We start from the raw sequence: 15,540 nt of genomic DNA, 5'->3' as shown, positions 1-15,540 counted from the left end.
CGTACCTCAAACCCATGGAGCCAAATCCAGGTCAAAAGTTTTGATCATTTGAAGAAACAAATGTGAACCTGAAAGTTGTTTTGTTGTTGAACATTGAAAAATACAACAATGCATTAAATGAACAAAACTTCTGACCTGGATTTGGCTCCATACAAACTGCCTTATTAGTTATAACTTGTTTGTTTTTTCTCTCAGAAAACAGCAGCAGGACGACACAATCTGAATAGAGAGAGTTCATTTTAACAGTGGATTCATAATACGATCATGATGGTTGTGGCCGATTTGAACCTTCTTCTTTTACTGTGTATTTGAAAAAGGAATTTGTAGGAACATTAAAGGATTTTTTTGGGGGGGGGGGGGTTGTTTCCTGTCGCGATGCGAGGATCCTGGGACACTGAAGTGTGTTCTTAAACTTAAGGGATACACACATTTCTGGTGCCAAATAGTGAATGTAAATACAAAATTAGTTTTTAAAAAAAAGAAAAATTGCTCCGTACTTTGAACATAACTTGTAACAAAGACCCAGAGAATGTATCCACTGAGCAGTGCAGCAACGCGTGAACGATGAAAGATCGTGAGACGTGTAGAACGTAACAATGTAACACAATGCACTTTTAATCATTTTGAAAAAAATATGTTGTATACAAAAAAGGAAGGTAGAGCTTTTTGTCTTAGAATGACTTTATTTGGATTCCGATGGGAACAACAGATAAACATACAAAGAATGTAAAAAAAAAGAAGAATCCTCGTAAAAGTAAAATCTTTCTCGAAGGACCCGTTGACACGGAACATGAAGCATTATTCAGGTCGGGGAGGACGTCCACTGCGTGTAATGGGTGTGGCGTTCCTCGGGTATCGCCTTGCCGAGCCGCAGCAGGCAGCTGATGGTGGGCTCGTAAAACACCAGACCCGGGTCCTCCACCGGGGTCTCCGCGCTGGTGGTGTGCACGGCGCGGGAGAACAGCGAGGCCTTGGGAGGTCTGGACAGAGTGTTCCTCGTCACACAGCCCAGCTCGATGAGCGCCTGCAGAGGAGACGGTTAAAGCGTCGGCATTTCAACCTTCCACCTGCTCATTTCCCGGGTGTCGACTCCTACCTGCAGCAGGTCCAGCACCGCCATCGGCTGCAGCTTGTCCTTGTAGTGCTCCACCAGCGTCTGCTGCGTGAGTCCGGGCCGGGACATGACGTGGTACATGACGGCCTCCAGCATGAACTTGCACACCTGCCGGTTCAGGTTGCCGTCGACCATGCGCCACGGCCGGCTGATGAAGCTCCGGTTGCTGCTGTGTGTGGGGGGCGGGGGGGTGGGACGAGACGGCGAAGGTAGATGAACACACAAGGGGACGGGGGACAAGGACGTCGTTACCTGTGATTAGATAACCGGCCACTTACGGGTCATCGGCTCCGGCCGCAGAGCCCGCCGCTTCCTCCCCCGCGCCGTCGATACTCTTCAATCGGACTCTACGAAGTTTCCTTTCAGGCCGCCTTCCTTCCGTCTCCGCCGCCTTGCGCTCTGCGTCCTCTCCGGGCGGCGACGGGTTCCCTCCCTCCGCTTCCGGGTTGGGGGATTCGTCTGCACCCCCCTGGTCCGCCCGCTCCCTCTGCCCCCCCGGCTGCTCTTCCTCCCTCAGAGCCTCTTTCGTCGCGTCACCCGACGTTCCCCCGGGTCCGTCCTCGCCTGCCGGTTCGACCGGAGGAGATTTTTTCGCAGGCGGCTCCCCGGCCTCCTTTGGCGCTTCTCGCCTGGATCTCTTGCGCAGGAAGGGGATCTTGTGCCCTTTCTGCAAAAAGGGGAGTCTGTCGCAGGCGGTGCTGGAGTTGGACCAATGCTTTGAGTTCACGGTCAGCAGCCACGGGTCGGCGTGCTGCAGGAGCACCCAACGGGCGCCCAGACCCCCGACTTTTGACACCTGGCCTTCTTCTTCCAAGTCCTGCATGTACTTCTGCAGGCTGCGGGTGCGTCCGGCCCGCGGCTCCTCCAGGTGTTGGTGCCCCCGGTGGAGGTCGCCCACGTCCAGGCCATTCTCACCAGCTGCAGCCAAGCTGCTCCGGAGCTGCACACACGCTTCGATGTCCTGAGCAGTGTAGCCCCTCTGCTGGGTCAAACGCGCGTGACACTCCTGCAGCTCGCCGGGAGACGGCGAGGAGGAGCAGCGGGTGAAGGCGGTGAGGACGGAGGGCAGCTGGCGCACGCCGCTTTTTCTCAAGTCCAGCGGTGAGATTCCTAACGAGGAAGGAAAACAACAACAATTGCTCCCTGCAGATTAAATCGCCGTCTGTGTGTGTGTGTGTGTGTGTTTCGTGCGTTGACTCACTCTCTTGAGGGAACAGGTGGTGAGCAGGTGTGTCGCGCAGCTTCAACCGCACAAAACACGACTCCACCACGATGCTGTCGGTGGTGTTGAGGTTACGTAGTTTGACTGGAAACGAAGCAGAACCTCCATCACTTTCCTTACCGACCAACTAAATAAACATTTATTGAATTTGCTGAATCAATAAACTGTTGCACCAGGCGAGGAAAACATTCGCTCCACTGTTATAAAGAAAATGCCTCCACCTATGCCAGGGGAGCGGTGCCCGCGCATCATCAGGTACTTGGTGTGAGACGCCTGTGACTTCACTTCTAGCTTCTTCTTCCCGTCACACTCTTCAGCATCATCTTCGTCGTCGTCCTCCTCTTCTTCCAAAGCGCCGACGCTGGAAAACAAAACGTTTCCCTCAACATGATCTTGCCAACGGTGTTAAGAGGTAGTCCACCAAACTCCTCCGGGAGACATTTAATACGCACGCCGTACAAAAAAAGACATAATAAAAACTCACCTCTTGACGAGGCTGGTGTCCAACAGGTTACTGTCCACCACCACCATCTGTCTGGGTACGGAGACGAGGACGCTCAGCAGTCCCAGAGACATCAGGCTGAGAGACACGGCGCAGCCTCCGTCCGCAGAGTCCATGGAGAAGAACATCATGTCCGACACATCCGGAGACTCCTCCCCTGTGGGCGGGGCATCGTCCGCCTGCTCCCCGCCGGGTCGCTCTTCGGCAGGACCAGCTGGGAGACCCTCCGCCGGGGTTTGCTGGTCGTCCGCTTCGCCCGGCGCCTGGGTTTTCTCGCTAGTCGCCTCCTCCATCGCCTCCTCCGCTCCCGGCGCGCCGGTTCGGTCGCCGTCGTCGTCTCCTTCCGTCGCGGCGTCGACGATTGCCGCCTGCGCTTCCCCCACCGGTCCTCCCTCGTCTTTCTTCCTTTGTTTCTTCCCCGAGGCCGCTCGCTTCTCCGTCGCTTCCTCGCCGCTCGGTGACCGGTTCACGGTCTCGTGGAAGAACTCGACAGCGGGTCGGTCGTCTCCCGTCCCGTTGCGGAGGAGACCCCTCAGGAAGCGGAGGGAGTTGCTGACCAGCGAGTGAGGAAAGCGCCACGAGAAACACCTGTCGGGAAGGAGAGAAGGAGGAATTACTACAAACATAAGGAGGTAAATTAAAAGAGAAAAAAAAGGGAAAATAATCTGTTTTTGTGGAACTAGTTGATGTTGATGAGGTAAGTACACAGACCACCATCCTCAATCAACACATTCAGTTTAAATGAATATTATATTAAACATGTTGCAGTCTTTAGTAGGAAGCAGGGACTTTTAAAAAAGGGAGCAACTACTGTGAAGCTTAGAAACTGTATTTAGGGCCCAGCAGCCGAAATGTTGAGGAATAACACAAAGAAAAGGTCCCGGGTTCCAGCAGCATTAAGGTAGCGTATGCTTAGAAGACTCTTAGTTTGCACTACATTTGGAAGGAGAAGTGGAAGCTCTTATTGTGGAGAACCAGGAAGTGTTGTCGTTGTTGAGCAAAGATTTATTTGTTCACAGCTGTGATACTGCAGGTGACAAGAAAATCCAACATGTAACTGCTCTTCTACAAGTAATATTTACTTATCTCACCGCTTGGAACAGGACTTTTTTTAATCCTGTAGTTCTAAATAAGTCCAAACCTAAAGAATAAATGAGGGTACAGCCGTCTCCCGCATGCTGTGACGATACATTGTGAGTGAGTCTTACCGGTGGTACGAGTGGGACAGCTGGTAGGACATTGGCAGGAAGGGCAGCGCGCGGTTCTTCTTCGGCCCGAACAAATGATGGATGCGGCGGCGGTTGACCAGACCCCTCTTCCTGAAACGGATGAAGATCTGGCACAGCAGCTCCTGCTTGTACTGACTGTACATGTGGAAGGTCTGAGGAGAGCGCGGCAGGTTAGTCGGAGGTGTTTCGTACCGCACCGCGTCGGATGAAAGGACGACGGGTCACAGGAAGCAGCTCCTGTGTCATTTCCTGTTTATTTCTATTCAATGGTGGTTTAACACTCAAGTCTATATTTATACGTGAAGCACTTTGTTGCGCCGTGAGCATGAAACGTTTATTTTGGTGCAAAATTCAAAGATCAGACCATTAAAATATTATTGTTCCCCGTTTAAAGAGCTTATCGCCAACTGCACCTCGAATGAACGTGAGGAGCTAAAGCAAGATGGCCGCACCTGAAAGGACCGAGACGACTTCATCTGAGCGTTGGTCATGGCCAGAGTGCTCTGGATCAGGTTTTCTAACACGAGGGTATGAATGTCATCCGTGCTGCAGTGGACACAAACAGACAAACAATCAACAACAACGACTCAAATGTGTCGATTTGAAGAAAATCGGATCCTCACCAGTTGAGGGTGTCTTTCCTCGCCACCTTCCTCACGCTCTCTATCGCCGACACCTTGAACCTGCACACACACACACAAACGTTACATCCTGCACTCAGCCTCCTCTTCCTCCTCCTCCTCCTCCTCTTCCTCTTCTACTTACCGTGAGAAGAGCTGTGGTTTTGTGTCCGGTATGACCAAATCTGTGGTGCTCAGAACAGATCTGAACTTCTCCCTGAGCAGTCTGGCATACTCAGAGAACGACTTAGCACAATCCTGAAACAACAGAGGCAGAAATATGACACACACACACACACACACACACACACACACATCGGAGAGCTTCAAAGACACAACGCACATCTGAGTTCTCCGGATCAGCAGGTTTCTTGGACTCCAACAGTTTCATCAGAGGTTTGTCCTGGTACGCCTCAGCCAGACAGATCCTAAAGGACACAGCTGTCAATCAAACTGCACTGCTTATGTGAGGGGGGGGGGGGTTGTTTTGTATCATTAGGAACTACCTGTAGTTCAGAAGAGTCTGCGGGTTTTTCAGGATGTATCGGGTGCGGCGGCCGACGGCGACGGACGTTTTATCCATCGATGTCTCGTACTCGGCCTGGAGGAGGTCTCTCACCACACAGTACGGCACGTACGGCCTTTTTAACTGGAACGAGGACACACAACTGGTCAGGACTTTTAGGTGCTTTGGTAGAATGTTCGCCACATCTGAATTGACATCAGCCCCTTAAAAGCATTTCAGTCTGCTTCTGCCATCTCTGAACTCCAATATAAAACCAGGGGGGATTTGTCACTGCCCATAAAGCGGATTGAAGAGGCCTCTACCAGCGCTTTGTGCGGCGGCGTGTGCGTACTTTGCTGTTGAGCAGGTGTGCGGCCACCCGGCAGAGCATCATCAGCGAGTCCTCCTGCACGGACCAGTAGACCCGCTGCCGGGTCATCATCTTTATGGCTCGGTGGTCCGCCTCGTCGTGAGCAGGGGTGCGCTTCTTTGGTTCTTTTAGCCCAAAAAAACAAACAGAAAAATGAACACACACACACACACACACACACGCAGTCGGACGGGCGCGCGATCTTCAATCGTCCCTCTCCGGTCTCTCGTCTTTTACCCTTATTCTTGCGTGGAGCTTTGACCGCCTGCTGTTTGATTCTCTTCCTCTTCTGTTTCTTCCCTCCGACCACCCGCTTGTTTCTGGTCGCCGGCTCGACACCCAACTGGTTAAAACACACACACACACACACACACACACACACACAGGTTCCTGTGAGCTCTTTGCCCTCAGCTGGATGTTAATAGAGGCTGAACTGTTCGGATGAGATCAGAGTAATAATGTCCTATTATTCTGTGCATCACATTACTACCAATGAGGTTTGTTCAGAAAACACACACAGCTCAATCAACAAAACGGACTAGAACCGTCATGAAGGGTCCGAGAAGGGACGTTTGTGTTAGACTACGTCGGTTTTATCTGGGTGTAGCTCATATATATTGAAAATAAAACAAATAAAAGAGCCATTTGAAGGCATACCGTCACAATCTCTGTAATCAGCGGCCTCTTGTTGGTCACGTAGCGAGGTGCAGTCGTTCCCCCTGTCACACACAGACGCACAATCACTGCTTCGTGAGTGACGTTTTCTTTTGGAGGAAATCAGATTTTTTAAAACAAATCTCTAATCTCTTAAGCGGCAACTCACCGGCTTTAAGCACAATCCTGAAAGCGTTTCTGGTCAAGAGACTCTTCAGGCGGATTTTGTTCTCCTTCGACACGCTACCGGACGGGGTCTGCAAAACAAAACAACCCCACACAAATAGCAAAAGATAGATGGTCACAACAATTGAGCCACGATCGATATCGCCGAGTCTTCCACATACAGACGCTCACGAACCGATTTGGACATCAGAAGGTGATTGGTCCACAGCCAGTTGCGTTTCAGATGAGCGAAGAATTCAGAGTCCAGACCCGCGGCTCCTTTCCCGTCTCCCGGTGTCGACCAGTCGTCAGACACCTCACGGGAGCCCCTGTGTGTGTGTGTGTGTGTGTGTGTGTGTGTGTGTGTGTGTGTGTGTGTGTGTGTGTGTGTGAGATACACATCAATACACATATCATCAATGCTACACACAGGGCTGGATTCACATTACTCCAATTATTGGATTTTCGGTTTCTCATATTTTTCCCCTTCTTCTATAAAGCACTTTGAATTTCTTTGTTGTTATAAACATTTAAAAACTGCTTTTACAGAGTAAAGAGACATCAGACTTACTTTAGCAGGTACGCCAGTCCCGCAAACACGTGGCGTTCATGCAAAAAGGAAGGTGCCGTTTCATTATCTGCGCTTCTCTTACTGCGGACTATCCCTGAAAGAGCAAACAGAGTGAGACGTCATTTGTTTTGTGGTCACCGGTGCTGGGAGTGATTTTGCTTTCACGTGTGTGTGTGTGTGTGTGTGTGCGCTCGTACCCAGCGGCGTGTTGAGGCAGACACACATCAGGTCAAACCAGTAGTTCTCTACGTCTTCCGAGGTGTTAAACGTGTACCGGCGCCTCTCGAAGGGTTTCTCAGGCGACTCGGTGACGAGCCAGTAGTGAGGGTCGGCGCTGGTGGTGTCGACGATGGTGGCGTGCCGCCTCAGGTACACAAACACCTGGATTAGGGCAGATGTTTGAGACGCGTGGAAAGAGAATTCACTTAATCTGGCTCAAGAAAAGAAGCTTTTCTTTCTTGACGCTTGGAATAAATAAATGTGTTCTGTCCGTATTCTCCGTGCGGTGTTGATGCAGCGTACCTGGTCTTTGTCCGTGAACTTCTCCACAGGACCAAACAGCAGCAGGCCCATGTAGACCAACTTCTGCAGGTTCACATGGAACGAAAAGATGTATCTCCTGAAGTAGAAAACACACAAATGCTCCATTTAGAATCAACAACAATCAACAGGCAGGAGGGCGGGGGGGCGGAGGTGGGTTGGGGGGGGGCGAGGGGGCGTCACCGTTTGTAAAGCAGCTGTCTCTTCATTCGGGCGGGCAGCGCTCTGATCAGATGGTGCTGCTTCACGGGGTCGCTGAGATATTCCTCCAGTCCATCCACCTGTGGGCACAAGTCAGCGAATGTGTCTCTATCTCCTGCATGTTTCATCCTCTACGTGCTGCAAGATGCACATTCCGTTTGTTATTGAAACATTTTTAATATAGGAAAGCTTAGACTTTAGGAACGTGCGTCAACATTATTGGTTTGTTTGAGCAGCGTTGAGTTATTTAATGGTGCGCACAACAAAGGCTGTCAAAGTAAATAAATAAAACTATTCACGAATCAATTAAATCCCAGAATAGTATTTTAATAATGCTTTAATTCAAAAATCCATAACCTGTAGACCCGAGAGAAGATCCTTGAAAAGGTTTCCCTCACCTTGTAGTTGACCTGTATGACTTGAATGAAGATGGAGAGCGGCATGCAGAGGAGCAGGTCGCCCACCATCGCCCAGCCGCTGATGAACCCCTTGTGAACTCGCACAGGAGGAACGAATTTCTTCCAGGTATCTTCATCGGCGTACACTATCACAGCCGGGGAGAACATGGTGGAACAATGGAAGGGTTTGGACGGGGAAAGAACACAGAGAGAAATTCTTACGCGTGTGTACCTGCCGTGATTTCTAAACAGAATGCGGGGCTCAAAGAACCTCAGCTCAGACCCTTTTACTACGCGCGGCGCCCGCTCACCTTTCAAGTCGGACTGAGGCCGCGCAGACGTCGCTTTGTCCTTCACCTCCTCTTCATCGTCCGACGATAACGCCACGTCCAAGTCGGCCGCGGTGGAATCGGCGGGCTGCCCCTCCGGCGGCCGCGCCCGTCCGTTTGCGTCCGCCGGCGCCTTGGCATCGGAGCCGCTGGCGTCCGCCGGCGTCCGAGCGGCGGGCCGGACGTCGGTGGGGTCGTTTATTGCCGGGTGCCCGTAGATCACGTGGCAGAGGAAACTGTGAACAACTTGCAGGCGATGCATCTTAGGCTGGAAACCCAGCGTCTTGCCCAACCCCCGAACTGCAAAGGCAGAGAGAAGAACGACGGTGATTTAGAATTCATTGTTGCTTTGCTTCTTCCAGATTACGAGCCTTGCAGCAGATTCTTCTACTGCGCCCGTGACCCCCCCGACCTGTTTTGGGCCTGAAATCGTCTTCTTTTCTCTTGTCTCTGGGTAGGTTTTCACACGCGGCGCCCTTGGCGTCCTCGGGCCCCGGGCTTTGTTTACTGGCGTCCTCTTCCTCGTTTTTCCGTCTGCGGGACGAGCGCCAGTCAAAAAGACAAAAGTCAAAAAAGGAGACAAACGCCGGGAGAGCAGCGACCGTGAGACGCCCCCCCCCTCCCCGCCGTGTTTCAGGGTTTGTGCTCACCGTACAGCCGAGTAAGAGCTGGAGATTTTGAAGCGGACCTGTTCGATGACGCCCCTCACTACGTCATCGCTGGGCTGGATGGACGGATGAACGATCATCTCCAGCTGCAAGAGGAAGATCATCACACGGCGAGAAGGTGGACGTAGGAACAAGAGTTGGGTGGCCTTCTCCTAGTTTTTGCATTTACTTTTATTCAGTACTGTACAGTGAGTGGACTTTAACAGTGAGTTGTTCACTGCCTCATACTCTGTCTTTACAAGACATCATTATGCACAACTAACATCATTTCAGTTTTACTATTCGTCTTACTGTTAAAGATGTCATTCATTTATTATTCTTCGCTTTGTTCTCAACAGTAATATTCTGCATTAACAGCATTCTGTTCAATGAAGGCGACGTACCTTCTTGTTGATCCCGTCCTGAACGACGGTGGTCTTGTACACCTTCAGTAAACCTTCCCTGGACAGACCGTCCACGAGACGCACAACAGTCTTCCTGCAGCACTTTGTGTTGAGCCCATTCTTCTTCTCCTCTTCATTGATTATCTTTTGAAGCCTAAAAGGAAGACATCAGGTTGCCTTTACATTTTTGGTTAGTGGGCAATAAAATCATTTGGAATTAAATTGGGAGAGTTCAGATGTCTTGGGGGTTGAATAAAGTATTGGTTTTCTGAGAACTGAAGAAGCTTTTTTCGTCCACTTTCTCCTCAAAGCCTCCCGGGGGCATTGAATATTAAAACCAAGGCACCATATAAATAAGTTCCTCATGCAGGAGATCCCCCTGTGGGTTCAAATGATGATGCATTCAAGGTAAACCCACAGGAAAAATCCCTCGACGATTTTGAAGGTGCGGACCGCCTCGATGATGAGGTTCCTCCTCCGCAGCAGGCGGTACGTCTCGTGAGATCTCGCCAGATACCGACTGGATTTTTCGCGAGTCTGCGGGAAGACGATGGAACACTCATCCACGGATCGAAAAAACAAAACAAAAAAAAACAGTGGAAGAAATCACACCGACCTGCGGCTTGCAGACATCTGTAACAAGCTCAATGTTGGTGTCGTCTGGATTATCGGCGGCGTTCAGCCCCTCGAGTAACGAACTGGATGGACACGAGTTGGATTCATCCTCCTTAAAGAGAGCTGGTTGGAAAAAGAGAAGAATCGAATGTAAAAACACTGCTGTATAAAAAAAATAATAAAAAAAGGTGTCCAGTCCAGCGACATGGAGGCACATTTCCACTTTAACATCTGTTATAATTTTAAAAAGACAAACATTCTCCCAGAAAACCAAACGTTTGCTCACCTGCTCGCGGAGTGGACTCCGAGTCGGGCGTCGCGCTGCTGGTGCTCTCGCCGCTGGCTGGAGTTTCACCTGAGCGAAGGCAGAAAATGAAGAAGTGTGATGAAGTATGGAAACCAGGTGCTCTTGATGGATCCATCTGTGTCCTTGTTAGTTTGTAATGAACGCCCTCGCGGTGGAAGGTTGGACGAGTGCTCACATTCGGCCGGTGAGGTCCGCGCGGCCGCCGTCTCAGGTTGACTAGTTTTCACGGCGCTTTTCCTTCCCGCCTTCTTTCTTCCAACTCCCGCCTTTCTTCCCGCTGCACCTCCCTCTCCGTCCAAGCCTTCACCGCTTACATCCGCTGCTTCTTCTCCGCCGCCGCACGTCCGCCCGGCCTCCTTTGCGTCCTTGTCCTCGTCTCCTCCTCCTCCGCCGGCTGTCTGAAGCTTCTTTGCCGCTCGGGGTTTGGCGTTTACGGCCCCTCTCGACGTGGAGGCTGGCGGCGTTTCCGGGCCGGGAGGTTCACGCTCCGATGTCTGCGGCGACGAGTAAAGAAGCTTCTTCCGCTCCTGCTCCTTAGCGACCATTTGGAGTTGGTTACTCACTCCCACGCACCTGTCGAGGGAAGCGAGCGGAACCACGTGCGATTATTTTACACTAAGGGGGGGTTTAATATTAGAACTTTGCTTGTTCATAGACACACACCTGTGGCTGATGTATCTTGTGGTCCGTTGTCGACCCTCATCCACCATGAATCCCTGCAGGAGGATCAAAGTCACACATCAAAGTTATTTTCCAGAAAAAACGCATTCACAATGTGAATTAACACATAAAACGTTCAGTTTTTGTATAAACCACTTGACTCCTTTTTACTCTCAATTTTGAGAAACATTATGAAAATCGCTGCGTTACACACCACGGCCATTTGGACAGAATGCTTGCAGTGCATATAACATTAACACCGAGTGTCAGGAAAGCAGTTTGATAGTCAAAAACTATTTGAGGAAATGTATTGAAACATGTCTGCATGATAAACACGGCTAAGGGTGCAGGTCTCACCTTAATCAGTGCCTCCCTCTCCAGCCTTCGACAAATCATACGAGATTCCAGCCGGCCGACATTCATTCTCAGCCCGAGATCAGTCTGTTTTATTCCCTTTGAGCCGGCGGATAACACTGCATTACAACCGAAGAGCGGAGGCGTTAGCAGAGCAGGCCATTTGTTTTTAAATGGACTCGAGGGTGAAGTGCTGACAGAAGCCTCATCGTTGTCCAACTCTACGACGCGTGGCCCTTCTAGGCAATAAGCTACTAAACCTTGGTCTTTTTGTGTCATTCACAGGTTCCTGGTCTCACTCAGACTTCTCAGGGACAGAAAAGGCTTCACTGCCGTCGCCACAGCATTTGAGCAAAGTGCTGAAGGAAGTAATGATATAAAGAAAGAACAATGTTGTCCCAAAGGTTTCACTGAAACTGGATTTTTTGTTTTTATAAAACAGGTGAATCCGTTTTGTTTCCTTGTGTATTTGATCATTTGTCGGTCGGTTTTATTAAGAAAAATAACGCATAAAATGACGAAGTTGGTTGTTATTTCCTCTTTGCTCGCATGTGTGAATCACTCTGTGACCCAACGAAAAGAAATAAAAAAAAAAAACGACTGACGTGAGGCCGCCAAGTGAAGCTGAAAGCAGAGCAATGGAACCTACCGATGTGATAAGCCTGCGTAAGGACGTCGGTCTCCATGATGCGCCCCTCCAGAGGGAGAGCTCTATTGGCGTAATCTTCGTCGTCGTCCTCGTCCTCGTCGTCAGCGACGCCCTTCCCTGCGTACGGCTTCACCTGCTTCAAACAACGCACGAGCACCTTCTTCCCTGCAGGGCAAAGTGAGAGGACGCAGTGCATCGGTGAGGCGCAGGGGGGGAGAAATGCTGCGAGTTCAACGGATGTTCATGCACACAAGCAGTTACGCTTAACACGGGAACCACTGACCAGCTGGTTAATGAGCTTGTGGGGAAAGTGACCTATGAAATATATATGGAAATAACTATATTTGTATGTCAAGTTACGAAAAAAAGAAACTTCTTTACTTTTTACTGGAATATATAAATATATCATTTTGGTATGTTTGGGTCACCGGAGTGTAAAATAGTAACCTTTCAATCAACAATTCAAAGAGCAGTAAAGTGATCTGCAGTATTTTGGTAATTGGTTCATCATCCGATCATTGTTCAGCCTTGGTTTCATGAGGTGCTCGTACGTTCCGGTGACTCAGCGGCACGTTTACCTGATTTGTTGGTGCAGGGCCCGGCTTCGGGGTCCAGGTCCTCCAGAGGGTACTGGCAGTGCTCAATCAACTTGGCAGATCGCATGTATCGAATTAAAAGCCTAAAGCTACGTTCGTTGATGCTCTGTAAAGAAAACACACACGGTAAGTATTCGCTAACAGAGAGGCGACCGCACGCACGCACGGACCGGCCGACGGACACTCACGGAGAGTTGTTCTTTGAGAACCAGCACGCTGACAAAGTGACCAGGCGACTGCAGGAGGAAGTTGGACACGTACTCCATCAGCATGTCGTACTTCGTCCTCCTGAGAGAGAGCGGAGACGGGGTTAAGGAGGACTGATGAAAAACAGAAGTTTGATACAGAACCCGAGACGTCACTCGACTCAAATTAGAGGAATAGAAAGAGGGAGGTACAGGCTCCTCCCCCAACCACCTCTCTATTGGTGCACAGCGGCGTCGGGACACAAACAGACCTGTTCACATGGAAGCGTTTGAGCAGCAGAAGAATGGAGTGTTGCTGCTGCCCTGAATGCGCCCGCGTGATGTGGGACTGCATGGTGATGAGCCCGTGTTTGACCAGCGCCTTCCGCATGTAGTGCAGCTTCCCGGCGTCGATCCTGTAGAGACACAACGGCGGGCTGTTGTGAGATCGGGCGGTAGAACGGAGGTGCAGCGGAGACGGCGTTGGCGTGCGGGTGCGTCCGGTACTTGAAGGTGCTCCCGTGCAGGTCGCTCTGGAGCTCGCCCTGCCAGCGGGCCCGACCCACGCGCTCCAAGACGCAGAAGGAGAAGTCGGTCAGTTTCAGATCGGGGTCGCTGTCAATTCCGATCAGGGCTCTGAATCGCAGCATCTGGGACGCCACGACGACAAGCTTACGGCCGTATCTGTGGAATAAAGGGGGGGAGGAGGGGGGTCAGATGGGGTCAGGTGGAGAGTGTCTTTGGAACACGTCTCTACAAACCTTTCCAAAGCCTCCGGGAGGTCGAGCAGCGGGGCGAGGGACTTGGATCGGACGTGCTGGGTGACGTCTGTCCTCTCTTTGAGGACCGCGCACGAGCCCTGTATCCCATGCTGGTTTTCTGGAGTAATACTGATGGGGTAGACGTCTTTTGGCGCGTCAGAAAACGACATTCTCCTTTCAATGCCCGTGTCTGGGTCGATGTTTTTGAACCTGAAACGCACACCGTCCACGTGCATGGAATCACAAACCCTGCAACAGCTTATATAGAATACAGGGACACAGATAGTGGTGCTTTCTAATAGTGGTGTCCGTTGTGTTGGTAAATCCGGAACTATAGTTCATGTTTTGGGGTCGGTTTAACTAGAACGACATGAGTAGTGAGTCAAACAGAAAAGGATAAACTCACCTGTCAAACAGCTGCACGTCCCCTCTCTCCTGCGGCAGTTGGTAGAACTTCAGGTCGCCGTTGTTGAGGAGAGACCTCCAGAGGAAGTCTTTGGTGCAGTCGTCGAGCTTGAGGGGGAAAGCTGGCTTTCTGCCCTCCAGTCGTATCCAAAGAGAGGGAATAGTTATCCCGTCCAGTCCCTCCAAAGCCACCTCATCCACAACTATACTTAGCGGCTCCATAGCGCGCCACCACGCACACCGCCGCACTGGGCTAAAGCCGCCCGCAAGCGAACATGCTAGCTCGATAGTAGCGTTAGCTAACTGACGTTAGCAGCTTGTTGCGCGTTCATACGATTCGCCGGGTGGAATATCGAGTAAAAGGGATTATCTCCGTGCTGAATCTCGTTGGGTGAATTTACTTTAAAAGATTTAACCAAATGTGTTTACAAAACAACGCTTCCTCCGAATAACGTTACGTCGTGCGTTTCAGCGTACGTGATGACGTCAGGTTTCAACGTTGAACTCACGTCGAAGTTACGTCTGAAAGCCACGAGGTGGAGTCCAAGTACAGTTAAAATCATTGTACGGGTTATTTTAGTGTTTTGAACGGGTACAGAAGATGAATATGTTCTCACACATTTTATTTAAAATGCTATCATGACTTGTATATTACCAAATAACTGGCAACAACTTTGATAGCTTCTGTCTTATTGATATCCTGAGCAAAGTGGTAGAAATGGTAGAAAACTTCACATAAAAAATATACAATGATGTTTTATAGTTTAAATAACCCAACATTATGTGAAGCAGTTTAAGAAGATCAGACGCTAAGGTTAATGATGATGGTGCACGTCTACGCAGCCATGATGGAGTCCGTCCTCTGCTCCTCCATCACCGTCTGGTGCGCTGCAGCCACAGCCAAGGACAAGGGCAGGCTGCAGCGCACCAGACGCTCTGCAGAGAGGGTGACCGGCTGCAATCTGCCGTCTCTCCAGAACCCTGAAGCGAGCTAAAAAGATTGTAGCCGACCCGTCTCACCCCGGACAAAGACTGTTTGTGACCCTTCTATCTGGCAGGAGGCTGAGGTCCCCTTGTTTATTCTATATCCCACTAGCCCATAGCCTTATATTTTATACTGTAGTTAAATTGTAAATGTGTAAATTGAACATGCCATGCCTTCTGTCTTGTTGTCCATCGTCTTACTGTCGGATGTTAAGCACCAACCGCAAAGTCAAATTCTTTGTATGTCTGACATATTTTGGTAATAAATGTTCCTGATTCCTGAAATCTAATTGTACTGATTTAGACTTTTGAATGAAAGACTTTACTTGTAATGGAAATAATGGGCTTGTCATTTAAAAATTCCCTCCACCACTAAAACTTCAAAATAAATGTAAATTCTTAACCTTATATCCCAAAGAATTGTCCTACAATTGATTTTAATATAGGTTTTAATTATCTTCATAGAATTATATGGTATTTTGGACGCAATGTAATAGAAAAGAAAAAAAACAATCAACTTTAATCTTTGAATAGTTAATATTTCTGTATATAA

General features: G+C 49.9%; 1 protein-coding gene across 2 annotated transcripts; it reads right to left on the bottom strand.

Moving 5' to 3' along the window:
* Positions 1-663: 663 nt before the first annotated feature.
* On the bottom strand, positions 664-14,519 carry gtf3c1 (general transcription factor IIIC subunit 1). 2 transcript variants are annotated; one of them, XM_040185978.2, is made up of 39 exons: positions 14,005-14,519; positions 13,599-13,808; positions 13,345-13,521; positions 13,110-13,253; positions 12,841-12,940; positions 12,635-12,758; positions 12,057-12,221; positions 11,411-11,526; positions 11,057-11,109; positions 10,569-10,966; positions 10,373-10,441; positions 10,088-10,209; positions 9,890-10,008; positions 9,472-9,625; positions 9,071-9,174; positions 8,833-8,954; positions 8,403-8,720; positions 8,092-8,237; positions 7,676-7,773; positions 7,475-7,571; positions 7,150-7,333; positions 6,953-7,046; positions 6,578-6,710; positions 6,386-6,473; positions 6,220-6,281; positions 5,800-5,905; positions 5,545-5,687; positions 5,194-5,336; positions 5,031-5,115; positions 4,833-4,945; positions 4,691-4,750; positions 4,520-4,613; positions 4,047-4,219; positions 2,821-3,426; positions 2,558-2,697; positions 2,316-2,420; positions 1,393-2,224; positions 1,097-1,283; positions 664-1,024 (listed from the first exon to the last, which is right to left on the bottom strand). In XM_040185978.2, exons 1-39 carry the CDS (start codon positions 14,223-14,225, stop codon positions 803-805), a joined length of 6,627 nt encoding a protein of 2,208 aa, XP_040041912.2. In that variant the 5' UTR covers positions 14,226-14,519; the 3' UTR covers positions 664-802. The 2 variants fall into 2 exon arrangements, with proteins under 2 accessions (XP_040041912.2, XP_040041913.2); XM_040185979.2 differs by having other exon boundaries at positions 1,097-1,280.
* Between the last annotated feature and the right edge of the window lie 1,021 nt (positions 14,520-15,540).

Source organism: Gasterosteus aculeatus, chromosome 9, assembly GCF_964276395.1.
Source record: "Gasterosteus aculeatus chromosome 9, fGasAcu3.hap1.1, whole genome shotgun sequence".
In the NCBI taxonomy this organism is placed as follows: Eukaryota; Metazoa; Chordata; class Actinopteri; order Perciformes; family Gasterosteidae; genus Gasterosteus; species Gasterosteus aculeatus.
The sequence above is the reverse complement of the archived record's forward strand: the minus strand, read 5'-3'. Positions and strand labels throughout refer to the sequence as shown.